Source organism: Oncorhynchus clarkii, chromosome 4, assembly GCF_045791955.1.
Source record: "Oncorhynchus clarkii lewisi isolate Uvic-CL-2024 chromosome 4, UVic_Ocla_1.0, whole genome shotgun sequence".
Taxonomy (NCBI): Eukaryota; Metazoa; Chordata; class Actinopteri; order Salmoniformes; family Salmonidae; genus Oncorhynchus; species Oncorhynchus clarkii.
Window position 1 is genome coordinate 694,222 of NC_092150.1, and position 20,779 is coordinate 715,000.

General features: G+C 42.9%; 1 protein-coding gene across 2 annotated transcripts in view; it reads right to left on the reverse strand.

Moving 5' to 3' along the window:
• Positions 1-20,779, reverse strand: part of LOC139406273 (leucine rich repeat containing 61) — a 35,862-nt gene that overhangs the window by 8,695 nt on the left and 6,388 nt on the right. Inside the window, exons 2-5 of one of the 2 annotated variants that reach the window (XM_071148727.1) lie at positions 15,248-15,346; positions 14,811-14,957; positions 14,437-14,497; positions 11,211-11,296 (exon numbers count right to left, since the gene is read on the reverse strand). In XM_071148727.1, the coding sequence (XP_071004828.1) occupies positions 11,211-11,296; positions 14,437-14,497; positions 14,811-14,957; positions 15,248-15,346 (393 nt within the window). The remainder of the gene's footprint in view (positions 1-11,210; positions 11,297-14,436; positions 14,498-14,810; positions 14,958-15,247; positions 15,347-20,779) is intronic. The other variant, XM_071148728.1, reaches the window with a different exon arrangement.

Below are 20,779 nucleotides of genomic sequence, written 5' to 3' on the forward strand. Positions count from 1 at the left end.
CATAAACCCGACCAGATGATGTCAGTCTATAAACCCGACCAGATGATGTCTGTATCTAAAAATAACAGATGTCAGTCTATAAACCCGACCAGATGATGTCAGTCTATAAACCCGACCAGATGATGTCAGCCCATAAACCCGACCAGATGATGTCAGTCCATAAACCCGACCAGATGATGTCAGTCTATAAACCCGACCAGATGATGTCAGTCTATAAAAACAACCAGATGATGTCAGTCTATAAACCCAACCAGATGATGTCAGTCCATAAACCCGACCAGATGATGTCAGTCTATAAACCCAACCAGATGTCAGTCTATAAACCCGACCAGATGATGTCAGTCTATAAACCCGACCAGATGATGTCAGTCTATAAACCCAACCAGATGATGTCAGTATCTAAACAGAACCAAATGATGTCAGCCGATAAACCCGACCAGATGATGTCAGGCTATAAACGCGTCCAGATGATGTCAGTCCATAAACGCGACCAGATGTCAGTCTATAAACCAAACCAGATGATGTCAGTCTATAAACCAAACCAGATGATGTCAGTCTATAAACCAAACCAGATGATGTCAGTCTATAAACCCGACCAGATGATGTCAGTCTATAAACCCGACCAGATGATGTCAGTCTATAAACCTGACCAGATGATGTCAGTCTATAAACCTGACCAGATGATGTCAGTCTATAAATCCGAACAGATGATGTCAGTATCTAAACAGAACCAGATGATGTCAGTCTATAAAAAGAACCAGATGTCAGTCTATAAACCCAACCAGATGATGTCAGTCTATAAACCCGACCAGATGATGTCAGCCCATAAACCCGACCAGATGATGTCAGTCCATAAACCCGACCAGATGATGTCAGTCTATAAACCCGACCAGATGATGTCAGTCTATAAACCCGACCAGATGATGTCAGTCTATAAAAACAACCAGATGATGTCAGTCCATAAACCCAACCAGATGATGTCAGTCCATAAACCCGACCAGATGATGTCAGTCTATAAACCCAACCAGATGTCAGTCTATAAACCCGACCAGATGATGTCAGTCTATAAACCTGACCAGATGATGTCAGTCTATAAATCCGAACAGATGATGTCAGTATCTAAACAGAACCAGATGATGTCAGTCTATAAAAAGAACCAGATGTCAGTCTATAAACCCAACCAGATGATGTCAGTCTATAAACCCGACCAGATGATGTCAGCCCATAAACCCGACCAGATGATGTCAGTCCATAAACCCGACCAGATGATGTCAGTCCATAAACCCGACCAGATGATGTCAGTCTATAAACCTGACCAGATGATGTCAGTCTATAAATCCGAACAGATGATGTCAGTATCTAAACAGAACCAGATGATGTCAGTCTATAAAAAGAACCAGATGTCAGTCTATAAACCCAACCAGATGATGTCAGTCTATAAACCCGACCAGATGATGTCAGCCCATAAACCCGACCAGATGATGTCAGTCCATAAACCCGACCAGATGATGTCAGTCTATAAACCTGACCAGATGATGTCAGTCTATAAATCCGAACAGATGATGTCAGTATCTAAACAGAACCAGATGATGTCAGTCTATAAAAAGAACCAGATGTCAGTCTATAAACCCAACCAGATGATGTCAGTCTATAAACCCGACCAGATGATGTCAGCCCATAAACCCGACCAGATGATGTCAGTCTATAAACCCGACCAGATGATGTCAGTCTATAAAAACAACCAGATGATGTCAGTCTATAAACCCAACCAGATGATGTCAGTCTATAAACCCAACCAGATGATGTCAGTATCTAAACAGAACCAGATGATGTCAGTCTATAAAAAGAACCAGATGTCAGTCTATAAACCCGACCAGATGATGTCAGTCTATAAACCCGACCAGATGATGTCAGTCTATAAACCCGACCAGATGATGTCAGTCTATAAACCCAACCAGATGATGTCAGTATCTAAACAGAACCAAATGATGTCAGCCGATAAACCCGACCAGATGATGTCAGTCTATAAACGCGTCCAGATGATGTCAGTCCATAAACGCGACCAGATGTCAGTCTATAAACCAAACCAGATGATGTCAGTCTATAAACCAAACCAGATGATGTCAGTCTATAAACCAAACCAGATGATGTCAGTCTATAAACCCGACCAGATGATGTCAGTCTATAAACCCGACCAGATGATGTCAGTCTATAAACCTGACCAGATGATGTCAGTCTATAAATCCGAACAGATGATGTCAGTATCTAAACAGAACCAGATGATGTCAGTCTATAAAAAGAACCAGATGTCAGTCTATAAACCCAACCAGATGATGTCAGTCTATAAACCCGACCAGATGATGTCAGCCCATAAACCCGACCAGATGATGTCAGTCCATAAACACGACCAGATGATGTCAGTCTATAAACCCGACCAGATGATGTCAGTCTATAAACCCGACCAGATGATGTCAGTCTATAAACCCGACCAGATGATGTCAGTCTATAAACCCAACCAGATGATGTCAGTCCATAAACCCGACCAGATGATGTCAGTCTATAAACCCAACCAGATGTCAGTCTATAAACCCGACCAGATGATGTCAGTCTATAAACCCGACCAGATGATGTCAGTCTATAAACCCGACCAGATGATGTCAGTCTATAAACCCAACCAGATGATGTCAGTATCTAAACAGAACCAAATGATGTCAGCCGATAAACCCGACCAGATGATGTCAGTCTATAAACGCGTCCAGATGATGTCAGTCCATAAACTCGACCAGATGTCAGTCTATAAACCAAACCAGATGATGTCAGTCTATAAACCAAACAAGATGATGTCAGTCTATAAACCAAACCAGATGATGTCAGTCTATAAACCCGACAAGCTGATGTCAGTCTATAAACCCGACCAGATGGTGTCAGTCTATAAACCCAACCAGATGATGTCAGTCTATAAACCCGACCAGATGATGTCAGTCCATAAACCCGACCAGATGATGTCAGTCTATAAACCCGACCAGATGATGTCAGTATCTAAAAATAACAGATGTCAGTCTATAAACCCGACCAGATGATGTCAGTCTATAAACCCGACCAGATGATGTCAGCCCATAAACCCGACCAGATGATGTCAGTCCATAAACCCGACCAGATGATGTCAGTCCATAAACCCGACCAGATGATGTCAGTCTATAAACCCGACCAGATGATGTCAGTCTATAAAAACAACCAGATGATGTCAGTCTATAAACCCAACCAGATGATGTCAGTCCATAAACCCGACCAGATGATGTCAGTCTATAAACCCAACCAGATGTCAGTCTATAAACCCGACCAGATGATGTCAGTCTATAAACCCGACCAGATGATGTCAGTCTATAAACCCAACCAGATGATGTCAGTATCTAAACAGAACCAAATGATGTCAGCCGATAAACCCGACCAGATGATGTCAGTCTATAAACGCGTCCAGATGATGTCAGTCCATAAACGCGACCAGATGTCAGTCTATAAACCAAACCAGATGATGTCAGTCTATAAACCAAACCAGATGATGTCAGTCTATAAACCAAACCAGATGATGTCAGTCTATAAACCCGACCAGATGATGTCAGTCTATAAACCCGACCAGATGATGTCAGTCTATAAACCTGACCAGATGATGTCAGTCTATAAACCTGACCAGATGATGTCAGTCTATAAATCCGAACAGATGATGTCAGTATCTAAACAGAACCAGATGATGTCAGTCTATAAAAAGAACCAGATGTCAGTCTATAAACCCGACCAGATGATGTCAGCCCATAAACCCGACCAGATGATGTCAGTCCATAAACCCGACCAGATGATGTCAGTCTATAAACCCGACCAGATGATGTCAGTCTATAAACCCGACCAGATGATGTCAGTCTATAAACCCAACCAGATGATGTCAGTCCATAAACCCGACCAGATGATGTCAGTCTATAAACCCAACCAGATGTCAGTCTATAAACCCGACCAGATGATGTCAGTCTATAAACCCGACCAGATGATGTCAGTCTATAAATCCGAACAGATGATGTCAGTATCTAAACAGAACCAGATGATGTCAGTCTATAAAAAGAACCAGATGTCAGTCTATAAACCCAACCAGATGATGTCAGTCTATAAACCCGACCAGATGATGTCAGCCCATAAACCCGACCAGATGATGTCAGTCCATAAACCCGACCAGATGATGTCAGTCCATAAACCCGACCAGATGATGTCAGTCTATAAACCCGACCAGATGATGTCAGTCTATAAAAACAACCAGATGATGTCAGTCTATAAACCCAACCAGATGATGTCAGTCTATAAACCCAACCAGATGATGTCAGTATCTAAACAGAACCAGATGATGTCAGTCTATAAAAAGAACCAGATGTCAGTCTATAAACCCAACCAGATGATGTCAGTCTATAAACCCGACCAGATGATGTCAGTCTATAAACCCGACCAGATGATGTCAGTCTATAAACCCGACCAGATGATGTCAGTCTATAAACCCAACCAGATGATGTCAGTATCTAAACAGAACCAAATGATGTCAGCCGATAAACCCGACCAGATGATGTCAGTCTATAAACGCGTCCAGATGATGTCAGTCCATAAACGCGACCAGATGTCAGTCTATAAACCAAACCAGATGATGTCAGTCTATAAACCAAACCAGATGATGTCAGTCTATAAACCCGACAAGCTGATGTCAGTCTATAAACCCGACCAGATGGTGTCAGTCTATAAACCCAACCAGATGAGGTCAGTCTATAAACCCGACCAGATGATGTCAGTCCATAAACCCGACCAGATGATGTCAGTCTATAAACCCGACCAGATGATGTCTGTATCTAAAAATAACAGATGTCAGTCTATAAACCCGACCAGATGATGTCAGTCTATAAACCCGACCAGATGATGTCAGCCCATAAACCCGACCAGATGATGTCAGTCCATAAACCCGACCAGATGATGTCAGTCTATAAACCCGACCAGATGATGTCAGTCTATAAACCCGACCAGATGATGTCAGTCTATAAAAACAACCAGATGATGTCAGTCTATAAACCCAACCAGATGATGTCAGTCCATAAACCCGACCAGATGATGTCAGTCTATAAACCCAACCAGATGTCAGTCTATAAACCCGACCAGATGATGTCAGTCTATAAACCCGACCAGATGATGTCAGTCTATAAACCCAACCAGATGATGTCAGTATCTAAACAGAACCAAATGATGTCAGCCGATAAACCCGACCAGATGATGTCAGTCTATAAACGCGTCCAGATGATGTCAGTCCATAAACGCGACCAGATGTCAGTCTATAAACCAAACCAGATGATGTCAGTCTATAAACCAAACCAGATGATGTCAGTCTATAAACCAAACCAGATGATGTCAGTCTATAAACCAAACCAGATGATGTCAGTCTATAAACCCGACCAGATGATGTCAGTCTATAAACCCGACCAGATGATGTCAGTCTATAAACCTGACCAGATGATGTCAGTCTATAAACCTGACCAGATGATGTCAGTCTATAAATCCGAACAGATGATGTCAGTATCTAAACAGAACCAGATGATGTCAGTCTATAAAAAGAACCAGATGTCAGTCTATAAACCCAACCAGATGATGTCAGTCTATAAACCCAACCAGATGATGTCAGTCTATAAACCCGACCAGATGATGTCAGTCCATAAACCCGACCAGATGATGTCAGTCTATAAACCCGACCAGATGATGTCAGTCTATAAAAACAACCAGATGATGTCAGTCTATAAATCCGAACAGATGATGTCAGTCTATAAAAAGAACCAGATGTCAGTCTATAAACCCAACCAGATGATGTCAGTCTATAAACCCGACCAGATGATGTCAGCCCATAAACCCGACCAGATGATGTCAGTCCATAAACCCGACCAGATGATGTCAGTCTATAAACCCGACCAGATGATGTCAGTCTATAAAAACAACCAGATGATGTCAGTCTATAAACCCAACCAGATGATGTCAGTCCATAAACCCGACCAGATGATGTCAGTCTATAAACCCAACCAGATGTCAGTCTATAAACCCGACCAGATGATGTCAGTCTATAAACCTGACCAGATGATGTCAGTCTATAAATCCGAACAGATGATGTCAGTATCTAAACAGAACCAGATGATGTCAGTCTATAAAAAGAACCAGATGTCAGTCTATAAACCCAACCAGATGATGTCAGTCTATAAACCCGACCAGATGATGTCAGCCCATAAACCCGACCAGATGATGTCAGTCCATAAACCCGACCAGATGATGTCAGTCCATAAACCCGACCAGATGATGTCAGTCCATAAACCCGACCAGATGATGTCAGTCTATAAACCCGACCAGATGATGTCAGTCTATAAAAACAACCAGATGATGTCAGTCTATAAACCCAACCAGATGATGTCAGTCCATAAACCCGACCAGATGATGTCAGTCTATAAACCCAACCAGATGTCAGTCTATAAACCCGACCAGATGATGTCAGTCTATAAACCCGACCAGATGATGTCAGTCTATAAACCCAACCAGATGATGTCAGTATCTAAACAGAACCAAATGATGTCAGCCGATAAACCCGACCAGATGATGTCAGTCTATAAACGCGTCCAGATGATGTCAGTCTATAAACCCGACCAGATGATGTCAGTCCATAAACCCGACCAGATGATGTCAGTCTATAAACCCGACCAGATGATGTCAGTCTATAAAAACAACCAGATGATGTCAGTCTATAAATCCGAACAGATGATGTCAGTATCTAAACAGAACCAGATGATGTCAGTCTATAAAAAGAACCAGATGTCAGTCTATAAACCCAACCAGATGATGTCAGTCTATAAACCCGACCAGATGATGTCAGCCCATAAACCCGACCAGATGATGTCAGTCCATAAACCCGACCAGATGATGTCAGTCTATAAACCCGACCAGATGATGTCAGTCTATAAAAACAACCAGATGATGTCAGTCTATAAACCCAACCAGATGATGTCAGTCCATAAACCCGACCAGATGATGTCAGTCTATAAACCCAACCAGATGTCAGTCTATAAACCCGAACAGATGATGTCAGTCTATAAACCTGACCAGATGATGTCAGTCTATAAATCCGAACAGATGATGTCAGTATCTAAACAGAACCAGATGATGTCAGTCTATAAAAAGAACCAGATGTCAGTCTATAAACCCAACCAGATGATGTCAGTCTATAAACCCGACCAGATGATGTCAGCCCATAAACCCGACCAGATGATGTCAGTCCATAAACCCGACCAGATGATGTCAGTCCATAAACCCGACCAGATGATGTCAGTCCATAAACCCGACCAGATGATGTCAGTCTATAAACCCGACCAGATGATGTCAGTCTATAAAAACAACCAGATGATGTCAGTCTATAAACCCAACCAGATGATGTCAGTCCATAAACCCGACCAGATGATGTCAGTCTATAAACCCAACCAGATGTCAGTCTATAAACCCGACCAGATGATGTCAGTCTATAAACCCGACCAGATGATGTCAGTCTATAAACCCAACCAGATGATGTCAGTATCTAAACAGAACCAAATGATGTCAGCCGATAAACCCGACCAGATGATGTCAGTCTATAAACGCGTCCAGATGATGTCAGTCCATAAACGCGACCAGATGTCAGTCTATAAACCAAACCAGATGATGTCAGTCTATAAACCAAACCAGATGATGTCAGTCTATAAACCAAACCAGATGATGTCAGTCTATAAACCAAACCAGATGATGTCAGTCTATAAACCCGACCAGATGATGTCAGTCTATAAACCCGACCAGATGATGTCAGTCTATAAACCTGACCAGATGATGTCAGTATCTAAACAGAACCAGATGATGTCAGTCTATAAAAAGAACCAGATGTCAGTCTATAAACCCAACCAGATGATGTCAGCCTATAAACCCGACCAGATGATGTCAGCCCATAAACCCGACCAGATGATGTCAGTCCATAAACCCGACCAGATGATGTCAGTCTATAAACCCGACCAGATGATGTCAGTCTATAAACCCGACCAGATGATGTCAGTCTATAAACCCGACCAGATGATGTCAGTCTATAAAAACAACCAGATGATGTCAGTCTATAAACCCAACCAGATGATGTCAGTCCATAAACCCGACCAGATGATGTCAGTCTATAAACCCGACCAGATGATGTCAGTCTATAAACCCGACCAGATGATGTCAGTCTATAAACCCGACCAGATGATGTCAGTCTATAAACCCAACCAGATGATGTCAGTCTATAAAAAGAACCAGATGTCAGTCTATAAACCCAACCAGATGATGTCAGTCTATAAACCCGACCAGATGATGTCAGCCCATAAACCCGACCAGATGATGTCAGTCCATAAACCCGACCAGATGATGTCAGTCCATAAACCCGACCAGATGATGTCAGTCCATAAACCCGACCAGATGATGTCAGTCTATAAACCCGACCAGATGATGTCAGTCTATAAAAACAACCAGATGATGTCAGTCTATAAACCCAACCAGATGATGTCAGTCCATAAACCCGACCAGATGATGTCAGTCTATAAACCCAACCAGATGTCAGTCTATAAACCCGACCAGATGATGTCAGTCTATAAACCCGACCAGATGATGTCAGTCTATAAACCCAACCAGATGTCAGTATCTAAACAGAACCAAATGATGTCAGCCGATAAACCCGACCAGATGATGTCAGTCTATAAACCAAACCAGATGATGTCAGTCTATAAACCAAACCAGATGATGTCAGTCTATAAACCCGACCAGATGATGTCAGTCTATAAACCCGACCAGATGATGTCAGTCTATAAACCTGACCAGATGATGTCAGTCTATAAATCCGAACAGATGATGTCAGTATCTAAACAGAACCAGATGATGTCAGTCTATAAAAAGAACCAGATGTCAGTCTATAAACCCAACCAGATGATGTCAGTCTATAAACCCGACCAGATGATGTCAGCCCATAAACCCGACCAGATGATGTCAGTCCATAAACCCGACCAGATGATGTCAGTCTATAAACCCGACCAGATGATGTCAGTCTATAAACCCGACCAGATGATGTCAGTCTATAAACCCGACCAGATGATGTCAGTCTATAAAAACAACCAGATGATGTCAGTCTATAAACCCAACCAGATGATGTCAGTCCATAAACCCGACCAGATGATGTCAGTCTATAAACCCAACCAGATGTCAGTCTATAAACCCGACCAGATGATGTCAGTCTATAAACCCGACCAGATGATGTCAGTCTATAAACCCAACCAGATGATGTCAGTATCTAAACAGAACCAAATGATGTCAGCCGATAAACCCGACCAGATGATGTCAGTCCATAAACGCGACCAGATGTCAGTCTATAAACCAAACCAGATGATGTCAGTCTATAAACCAAACCAGATGATGTCAGTCTATAAACCAAACCAGATGATGTCAGTCTATAAACCCGACAAGCTGATGTCAGTCTATAAACCCGACCAGATGGTGTCAGTCTATAAACCCAACCAGATGATGTCAGTCCATAAACCCGACCAGATGATGTCAGTCTATAAACCTGACCAGATGATGTCAGTCTATAAATCCGAACAGATGATGTCAGTATCTAAACAGAACCAGATGATGTCAGTCTATAAAAAGAACCAGATGTCAGTCTATAAACCCAACCAGATGATGTCAGTCTATAAACCCGACCAGATGATGTCAGCCCATAAACCCGACCAGATGATGTCAGCCCATAAACCCGACCAGATGATGTCAGTCCATAAACCCGACCAGATGATGTCAGTCTATAAACCCGACCAGATGATGTCAGTCTATAAACCCGACCAGATGATGTCAGTCTATAAACCCGACCAGATGATGTCAGTCTATAAAAACAACCAGATGATGTCAGTCTATAAAAACAACCAGATGATGTCAGTCTATAAACCCAACCAGATGATGTCAGTCCATAAACCCGACCAGATGATGTCAGTCTATAAACCCAACCAGATGTCAGTCTATAAACCCGACCAGATGATGTCAGTCTATAAACCCGACCAGATGATGTCAGTCTATAAACCCAACCAGATGATGTCAGTATCTAAACAGAACCAAATGATGTCAGCCGATAAACCCGACCAGATGATGTCAGTCCATAAACGCGACCAGATGTCAGTCTATAAACCAAACCAGATGATGTCAGTCTATAAACCAAACCAGATGATGTCAGTCTATAAACCAAACCAGATGATGTCAGTCTATAAACCAAACCAGATGATGTCAGTCTATAAACCCGACAAGCTGATGTCAGTCTATAAACCCGACCAGATGGTGTCAGTCTATAAACCCAACCAGATGATGTCAGTCTATAAACCCGACCAGATGATGTCAGTCCATAAACCCGACCAGATGATGTCAGTCTATAAACCCGACCAGATGATGTCTGTATCTAAAAATAACAGATGTCAGTCTATAAACCCGACCAGATGATGTCAGTCTATAAACCCGACCAGATGATGTCAGTCTATAAACCCGACCAGATGATGTCAGTCTATAAACCCGACCAGATGATGTCAGTCTATAAACCCAACCAGATGATGTCAGTCTATAAACCCAACCAGATGATGTCGTATTAGTTAATATATATTTTTTTTTAAACCATCTAAATGTAATGGAAAGACTCACCTGGGTTGGTGTAATTATGGTCTATAAACCCGACCAGATGATGTCTGTATCTAAAAATAACAGATGTCAGTCTCTAAACAGAACCAGATGATGTCAGTCTATAAACCCGACCAGATGATGTCTGTATCTAAAAATAACAGATGTCAGTATCTAAACAGAACCAAATGATGTCAGCCGATAAACCCGACCAGATGACGTCAGTCTATAAACGCGACCAGATGATGTCAGTCCATAAACGCGACCAGATGATGTCAGTCCATAAACCAAACCAGATGATGTCAGTCTATAAACCAAACCAGATGATGTCAGTCTATAAACCCGACAAGCTGATGTCAGTCTATAAACCCGACCAGATGGTGTCAGTCTATAAACCCAACCAGATGATGTCGTATTAGTTAATATATATATTTTTTAAACCATCTAAATGTAATGGAAAGACTCACCTGGGTTGGTGTAATTATAGGTGTTGTCTTTCAGGCGAATATTCTCCAGCTTCCTCAAAGACTGAAGGCAGTGGATGTTGTCAATACTGTTGATGATTAAAAACAAACAAAAAGCCTCCAGACTGATCATTCTAAAGCAAGAGGTTTTAAGACAGACAATGAATGATGCTCAACCATACCATTGACATTGCAAGAATGTGCACCTACACTGTTATGGAGCTGTTATTAGACCTGCACTGTTATTAGATAAGCATGCTCCGTTCAAAAAATGCAGAACTAAGAACAGATATAGCCCCTGGTTCACTCCAGACCTGACTGCCCTCGACCAGCACAAAAACATCCTGTGGCGGACTGCAGTAGCATCGAATACTCCCCGCGATATGCAACTGTTCAGGGAAGTCAGGAACCAATACACATAGTCAGTCAGGAAAGCAAAGGCCAGCTTTTTCAAGCAGAAATGTGCATCCTGTAGCTCTAACTCCCAAAAGTTCTGGGACACTGTAAAGTCCATGAAGAACAAGAGCACCTCCTCCCAGCTGCCCGCTGCACTGAGGCTAGGTAACACAGTCACCACCGATAAATCCATGATAATCGAAAACTTCAACAAGCATTTCTCAACGGTTGGCCATGCCTGCTTTCTGACTACTCCAACCTCGGCCAACAGCTCCACCCCCCCCACCTACTCGCCCAAGCCTACCCAGCTTCTCCCTTACCCAAATCCAAATAGCAGATGTTCTGAAAGAGCTGCAAAACCTGGACCCGTACAAATCAGCTGGGCTTGACAATCTGGACTCTCTATTTCTGAAACTATCCGCCGCCATTATCGCAACCCCTATTACCAGCCTGTTCAACCTCTTTCATATCGTATGAGATCCCCAAGGACTGGAAAGCTGCCGCGGTCATCCCCCTCTTCAAAGGGGGAAACACCCTGGAACCAAACTGTTACAGACCATTATCCATTCTGCCCTGCCTATCTAAGGTCTTCGAAAGCCAAGTCAACAAACAGATCACTGACCATCTCGAATCCCACCGTACCTTCTCCGCTGTGCAATCTGGTTTCCGAGCCGGTCACGGGTGCACCTCAGCCACGCTCAAGGTACTAAACGATATCATAATCGCCATCGATAAAAGACAGTACTGTGCAGCCGTCTTCATCGACCTGGCCAAAGCTTTCGACTCTGTCAATTACCATATTCTTATCGGCAGACTCAGTAGCCTCGGTTTTTCTAATGACTGCCTTGCCTGGTTCACCAACTACTTTGCAGACAGAGTTCAGTGTGTCAAATTGGAGGGCATGTTGTCCGGTCCTCTGGCAGTCTCTATGGGTGTGCCACAGGGTTCAATTCTCGGGCCGACTCTTTTCTCTGTATATATCAATGATGTTGCTCTTGCTGCGGGCGATTCCCTGATCCACCTCTACGCAGACGACACCATTCTGTATACTTCTGGCCATTTCTTGGACACTGTGCTATCTAACCTCCAAACGAGCTTCAATGCCATACAACACTCCTTCCGTGGCCTCCAACTGCTCTTAAACGCTAGTAAAACCAAATGCATGCTTTTCAACCGTTCGCTGCCTGCACCCGCACGCCCGACTAGCATCACCACCCTGGATGGTTCCGACCTAGAATATGTGGACATCTATAAGTACCTAGGTGTCTGGCTAGACTGTAAACTCTCCTTCCAGACTCATATCAAACATCTCCAATCCAAAATCAAATCTAGAATCGGCTTTTATTTCGCAACAAAGCCTCCTTCACTCACGCCACCAAACTTACCCTAGTAAAATTGACTATCCTACCGATCCTCGACTTTGGCGAAGTCCTCTACAAAATAGCTTCCAATACTCTACTCAGCAAACTGGATGCAGTTTATCACAGTGCCATCCGTTTTGTTACTAAAGCACCTTATACCACCCACCACTGCGACCTGTATGCTCTAGTCGGCTGGCCCTCGCTACATATTCGTCGCCAGACCCACTGGATCCAGGTCATCTACAAGTCCATGCTAGGTAAAGCTCCGCCTTATCTCAGTTCACTGGTCACGATGGCAACACCAACCCGTAGCACTCGCTCCAGCAGGTGTATCTCACTGATCATCCCTAAAGCCAACACCTCATTTGGCCGCCTTTCCTTCCAGTTCTCTGCTGCCTGTGACTGGAACGAATTGCAAAAATCGTTGGAGACTTCTCCCTCACCAACTTTAAACATCTGCTATCTGAGCAGCTAACCGATCGCTGCAGCTGTACATAGTCCATCGGTAAATAGCCCACCCAATTTACCTACCTCATCCCCGTACTGTTTTTATTTATTTACTTTTCTGCTCTTTTGCACACCTGTATCTCTACCTGCACATGCCCATCTGATCATTTATCACTCCAGTGTTAATCTGCAAAATTGTAATTATTCGCCTACCTCCTCATGCCTTTTGCACACAATGTATATTTTTTATTATTTCTCTACTGTGTTATCGACTTGTTTATTGTTTACTCCATGTGTAACTCTGTGTTGTCTGTTCACACTGCTATGCTTTATCTTGGCCAGGTCACAGTTGTAAATGAGAACTTGTTCTCAACTAGCCTACCTGGTTACCCTACACTGGTATTAGACCTGTTATTAGACCTGTTATTAGACCTGGTATTAGACCTGTAATTAGACCTACACTGGTATTAGACCTGTTATTAGACCTGGTATTAGACCTACACTGGTATTAGACCTACACTGGTATTAGACCTGGTATTAGACCTGGTATTAGACCTACACTGGTATTAGACCTACACTGGTATTAGACCTGGTATTAGACCTACACTGGTATTAGACCTGGTATTAGACCTGTTATTAGACCTACACTGGTATTAGGCCTGGTATTAGACCTGGTATTAGACCTACACTGGTATTAGACCTGGTATTAGACCTACACTGGTATTAGACCTGGTATTAGACCTACACTGGTATTAGACCTGGTATTAGACCTACACTGGTATTAGACCTGGTATTAGACCTACACTGGTATTAGACCTGTTATTAGACCTGGTATTAGACCTACACTGGTATTAGACCTGGTATTAGACCTACACTGGTATTAGACCTGGTATTAGACCTACACTGGTATTAGACCTACACTGGTATTAGACCTGGTATTAGGCCTGGTATTAGACCTGGTATTATCAGCACTTATCAGGCCTACACCGTTCTCACAGTACTGTAAATAGTAAATACATATTTACCTGGATATGAGGTTCCCAGCCACATTTAGGCTCTGTAAACTGTCACAGCAGGAAATGTCTTCTGGAAGCAGACAAAACATAAAAACATTTAAAGCTGGAATCCTTACTGGAGAAACCGACATATTCGTTTGGGATATTACAACACCTCAGTTCGTAAACAAAACAAAAAGGCGTTAGCGCGACTGGTCGCCCTGTTTCCCCTAATGTGGATTTCATCTTTAAAGATTACCATCACAGCGGACCACCAACCTGACATTTCCACACCGTCACACTTGACTTGTACTATATCTGTATTATAACAGCACAATGGAAACAGTGAACGAACACATCCCGTGACAGTTTCACATGCAGTTGTGTATTGTAAAACTCTGTACCTAAGTTAGAGATCCTGTTGGCTGACACATTGAGTATCTGTAGTAGTCTCAGAGAAGAGAGTGGAGCCAGGTTAGTGATGTTGTTACCAGACAGATCCAGTCTCTCCAGATTTATACAGTCCCCGATACAGCCTAGATCATAGATCCCTGGAGAACAGAAAATCATAGGACACGCCCTCTTATTACAAAACTTTCACAATCAGCTTATTCTGGAAAACACACATAGCACACCACCACGTGTTAAACGAAAGGGCTTACAAAGAAGCTACAATATCAAGTTGGCAACAAGCTCATGATGTGAAGCAACCAAGATGAAGCTGGAGAGACTTGTGCTATTCTAGAGAACTAAAAGTACGACGACGACAACAACAAACTCTTCTATCTAGCGTCTGGTTCTGGCTAGATTACAAGGTGACAATGATGTAATCTGATTTTACCGAGACCTCGGAGCTTCAGGAACAGAATAGATTCCAGATCAAACTCTCCTGTCCGGGACTTCAGCAGCACAGCTGTCACCTTGGAGACTCTCTCGGTTTCTGGGATATAAAGGAGGAGAAGAAGAAGATAAAACTAGTGTGTGAATCAGAGAGGATGTCTGCACTGGAACAACACTAGTTATCCTCCACTCTGATTACAATAGACAAGTTATCAAATCAAATCTTATTTGTTACATGCACTGAAAACAACAGGTGTAGTAGACCTCACAGTGAAATGCTGAATACAACAGGTGTAGTAGACCTTACAGTGAAATGCTGAATACAACAGGTGTAGTAGACCTTACAGTGAAATGCTGAATACAACAGGTGTAGTAGACCTTACTGTGAAATGCTGAATACAACAGGTGTAGTAGACCTCACAGTGAAATGCTGAATACAACAGGTGTAGTAGACCTTACTGTGAAATGCTGAATACAACAGGTGTAGTAGACCTCACAGTGAAATGCTGAATACAACAGGTGTAGGTAGACCTCACAGTGAAATGCTGAATACAACTGGTGTAGTAGACCTCACAGTGAAATGCTGAATACAACAGGTGTAGTAGACCTCACAGTGAAATGCTGAATACAACAGGTGTAGTAGACCTTACTGTGAAATGCTGAATACAACAGGTGTAGTAGACCTCACAGTGAAATGCTGAATACAACAGGTGTAGTAGACCTTACAGTGAAATGCTGAATACAACAGGTGTAGTAGACCTTACAGTGAAATGCTGAATACAACAGGTGTAGTAGACATTGGTGAAATGATGAATACAACAGGTAGACCTTAGTGAAATGCTTACTTTCAAGCCCTTAACCAACAATGCAATTTTAAGAAAAATAAGAGTTAAGTAAAAAATAAGAAATAAAAGTAACAAATAATTAAACAGCAGCTGTAAAATAACAATAGCGAGGCTTTATACAGGGAGTATCGGTACAGAGTCCATGTGCGGGGGCACCGGTTAGTCGAGGTGATATGTACATGTAGAGTGATTAAAGTGACTATACATAGATAAACAGAGTAGCAGCAGCGGAAAATACGGGGGAGGGGCGGGGGCAATGCAAATAGTCTGGGTAGCCCTTTTATTAGCTTTTCAGGAGTCTTATGGATTGGGGGGGTAGAAGCTGTTATGAAGCCTTTTGCACTCCGGTACCGCTTGTCGTGTGGTAGCAGAGGGAACAGTCTATGACTAGGGTGGCTCGAGTCTGACAATTGTTAGAGCCTTCCTCTGCCACCACCTGGTAAAGAGGTCCTGGATGGCAGGAAGCTTGGCCCCAGTGATATACTGGGCCATATGCACTACCCTCTGTAGTGCCTTGCGGTCAGAGGACGAGCAATTGCCATACCAGGTAGTGAAGCAACCAGTCAGGATTATCACGATGTCACAGCTGTAGAACATTGAGGATCTGAGGACCCATGCCAAATCTATTCAGTCTCCTGAAGGGGAATAGGCTTTGCCGTGCCCTCTTCACGACTGTCTTAGTGTGTTTGGATCATGAAAGTTTGTTGGCGATGTGGACAGAGAAATTGATGCGCTCAACCTGCTCCACTACAGCACCATCGACGAGAATGGGGGCGTGCTCGGTCCTTCTTTTCCTGTAGTCTACAATCATCTCCTTTGTCTTGATCACGTAGAGAGAAAGGTTGTTGTCCTGACACCACACAGCCAGGTCTCTCTTGATGATGGTGTTGGAGTCGTGCCTGGAGTGAACAGGGAGTACAGGAGGGGACTGAGCACGCACCCCTGAGGGAACCCGTGTTGAATGTAAAGTCGTGGCCAAATGTTTTGAGAATGACACAATTATTAATTTCCAAAGTTTGCTGCTTCAGTGTCTTTAGATATTTTTGTCAGATGTTACTATGGAATACTGAAGTATAATTACAAGCATTTCATAAGTGTCAAAGGCTTTTATTGACAATTACATGAAGTTGATGCAGAGTCAATTTTTGTCGTGTTGACCCTTCTTTTTCAAGACCTCTGCCATCCGCCCTGGCATGCTGTCAATTAACTTCTGGGCCACATCCTGACTGATGGCAGCCCATTCTTGCATAATCAATGCTTGGAGTTTGTCAGAATTTGTGGGTTTTTGTTTGTCCACCCGCCTCTTGAGGATTGACCACAAGTTCTCAATGGGATTAAGGTCAGGGGAGTTTCCTGGCCATGGACCCAAAATATCAATGTTTTGTTCCCCGAGCCAGTTAGTTATCACCTTTGCCTTATGTCAAGGTGCTCCATCATGCTGGAAAAGGCATTGTTAATCACCAAAATGTTCCTGGATGGTTGGGAGAAGTTGCTTTCGGGGATGTGTTGGTACCATTCTGTATTCATGGCTGTGTTCTTAGGCAAAATTGTGAGTGAGCCCACTCCCTTGGCTGAGAAGCAACCCCACACATGAATGGTCTCAGGATGCTTTACTGTTGGCATGAGACAGGACTGATGGTAGCGATCACCTTGTCTTCTCCGGACAAGCATTTTTCCGGATGTCCCAAACAATCGGAAAGGGGATTCATTAGAAAAATAACTTTACCCCCAGTCCTCAGCAGTCCAATTCCTGTACCTTTTGCAGAATATCAGTCTGTCCCTAATGTTTTCTCTGGAGAGAAGAGGCTTCTTTGCTGCCCTTCTTGACACCAGGCCATCCTCCAAAAGTATTCACCTCACTGTGCACCTCACTGTGCATGCAGATGCACCTGCTGCCATTCCTGAGCAAGCTCTGTACTGGTGGTGCCCCGATCCTGCAGCTGAATCAACTTTAGGAGACGGTCCTGGCGCTTGCTGAACTTTCTCGGGTGCCCTGAAGCTTTCTTCACAACAATTGAAGCGCTCTCCTTGAAGTTCTTGATGATCCGATAAATGGTTGATTGAGGTGCAATCTTACTGGCAGCAATATCCTTGCCTGTGAAGCCCTTTTTTGAGGAAAGCAATGATGACGGCACGCATTTCCTTGCAGGTAACCATGGTTGACAGAGGAAGAACAATGATTCCAAGCACCACCCTCCATTTGAAGCTTCCAGTCTGTTATTCAAACTCAATCAGCATGACACAGTGATCTTCAGCCTTGTCCTCGTCAACACTTACACCTCTGTTAATGAGAGAATCACTGACATGATGTCAGCTGGTCCTTTTGTGGCAGGGCTGAAATGCAGTGGAAATGTTTCGTGGGGATTCAGTTCATTTAATTGGCAAAGAGGGACTTTGCAATTAACTGCAATTCATCTGATCACTCTTCATAACATTCTGGAGTATATGCAACTTGCCATCATACCAACTGAGGCAACAGACTACGTGAAAATGTATATTTGTGTCATTCTCAAAACTTTTGGCCATGACTGTATTTCCTACCCTTACCACCTGGGGGGCGGCCCATCAGGAAGTCCAGGATCCAGTTGCAAAGGGTGGTGTTTAGTCCAAGGGTCCTTAGCTTATTGATGAGCTTCGAGGGCACTATGGTGGTGAACGCTGAGCTGTAGTCAATGAATAGCATTCTCACATATGTGTTCCTTTGTTCCAGGTGTGAAAGGGCAGTGTGGAGTGCAATAGAGATTGCATCATCTGTGGAACTGTAAGCAAATTGTAGTGGATCTAGGGTTTCTGGAATAATGGTGTTGTGAGCCATGACCATCCTTTCAAAGCACTTCATGGATACAGATGTGAGTGCTACGTGTCGGTAGTCATTTAGGCAGGTTACCTTAGTGTTCTTGGGCACAGGGACTATGGTGGTCTGCTTGAAACATGTTGGTATTACAGACTCGGACAGGGAGAGGTTGAAAATGTCTGCGGCCTTGTGAATGTTGACATGTTTAAAGGTCTTAGCCACAACGGTTACGGAGAGTGTGATCACACAGTCGTCTGGAACAGCTGGCGCTCTTACGCATGTTTCAGTGTTACATAAACTCACTCACCGAATCAGCTTATAAATCAATATTATTCTCAGAGGCTACCCGGAACATGTCCCAGTCCACGTGATCAAAACAATCTTGAAGCGTGGATTCCGATTGGTCAGACCAGGGTTTGAGTTTCTGCCTATTGGAATGGAGGTGCAAAATGGAGTCGCAGTAGTAAGATCTCGATGTTACCTGTCCTTGGTAGAGCAACATGCTCAATGGCTGTGTTTTTGAGGGAGGAGATGGGATGGTTAGCATCAACAAAGTGAGCTGCTACTGGATAGTCAGTGTTCTTACACCTGATTGAGCTATGTGTTCAGCAATGCATTGTTTTAAATGTATTTGTGTTTGTCCTACGTAGGCTTTCCCACATTATTAGCTGAGGAGATTTCCTTCGTCTTGCATGAGACGATACCCGTAACAGTGATTTTTGGACCTGTATGTGGGTGTCTGAAGAAAGATGTTTTTGTAGTGCTATTGCACTGTGCGCATGAGCAACATTTGTAGTTCCCTTAAAAGACCCCAGTCAACTAATATCAACACTTTATATCAATATCAACACAATATCAACACAACCTTCTGTATGTTTAAGAAATATTGCCTTGTGCATCCGTTACCAAAAACTCACATCTTTAAGATATTTTCAAATTTTTGTCCCTCATGAGGAGGGAGGATAATGAAAGTTCACAGAAGTAACAAGTAATGGTAGACCTACCAATTAGTTAGTGATTTTACTGATACCAATTTTGTTTATTCATTATTAAGTGCTTAAATCTCATAATTCTGTTGCCAAATTGGTAAGGGAATTACCAAAAAACAAAATTACTGCAACTAATTTGGCTACAATGGGAAACCATAAGCCACAGTTGGGTCACCTGCTACTGTCCTCCCTTCCACTAGCATACTGTTATGTTCAGCTCATGCAGTGCCTTCAAAAAGCACCCCTTGACTTTTTCCACATTTTGTTTTGTTACAAAGTGGGATTAAAATGTATTTCGTTCTTTTTTGTCAACGATCTACACACAATACTCAATGTCAAAGTGGAAGAAAACGTTACTCAAGGTATGTATACAACATTCTAAAGATTGATTCAGTACATCGTTTGACATGTTTCTACTGACTGTTACGGAACTTTTGGACATTTCGTCACGTCATAGGGGACGCGCTTTGACTTTGGAATTGTTTACCAAACGCGCTAACCAAAGTAGCTAATTGGACATAAATAAACGGACATTTTCGAACAAATCAAGCATTTATTGTGGACCTGGGATTTCTAGGACTGCATTCTGATGAAGTTCCTCAAAGGTAAGGAAACATTTATCATGTATTTTCTGATTTCTGTTGACTCCAACATGGAGGCTAATTTGGCTACTGTTCTGAGTGCCATCTCAGATTATTGCATGGGTTGCTTTTTCCGTAAACGTTTTTTGAAATCTGACACAGCGGTTGCATTAAGGAGAGGTATATCTATAATTCCATGTGTATAACGTGTATTATCATCTACATTTATGATGAGTATTTCTGTTGAAACGATGTGGCTATGGAAAATGACTTGATGTTTTTGAAACTAGTGAATCTAATGCGCCAATGTAAACTCAGATTTTT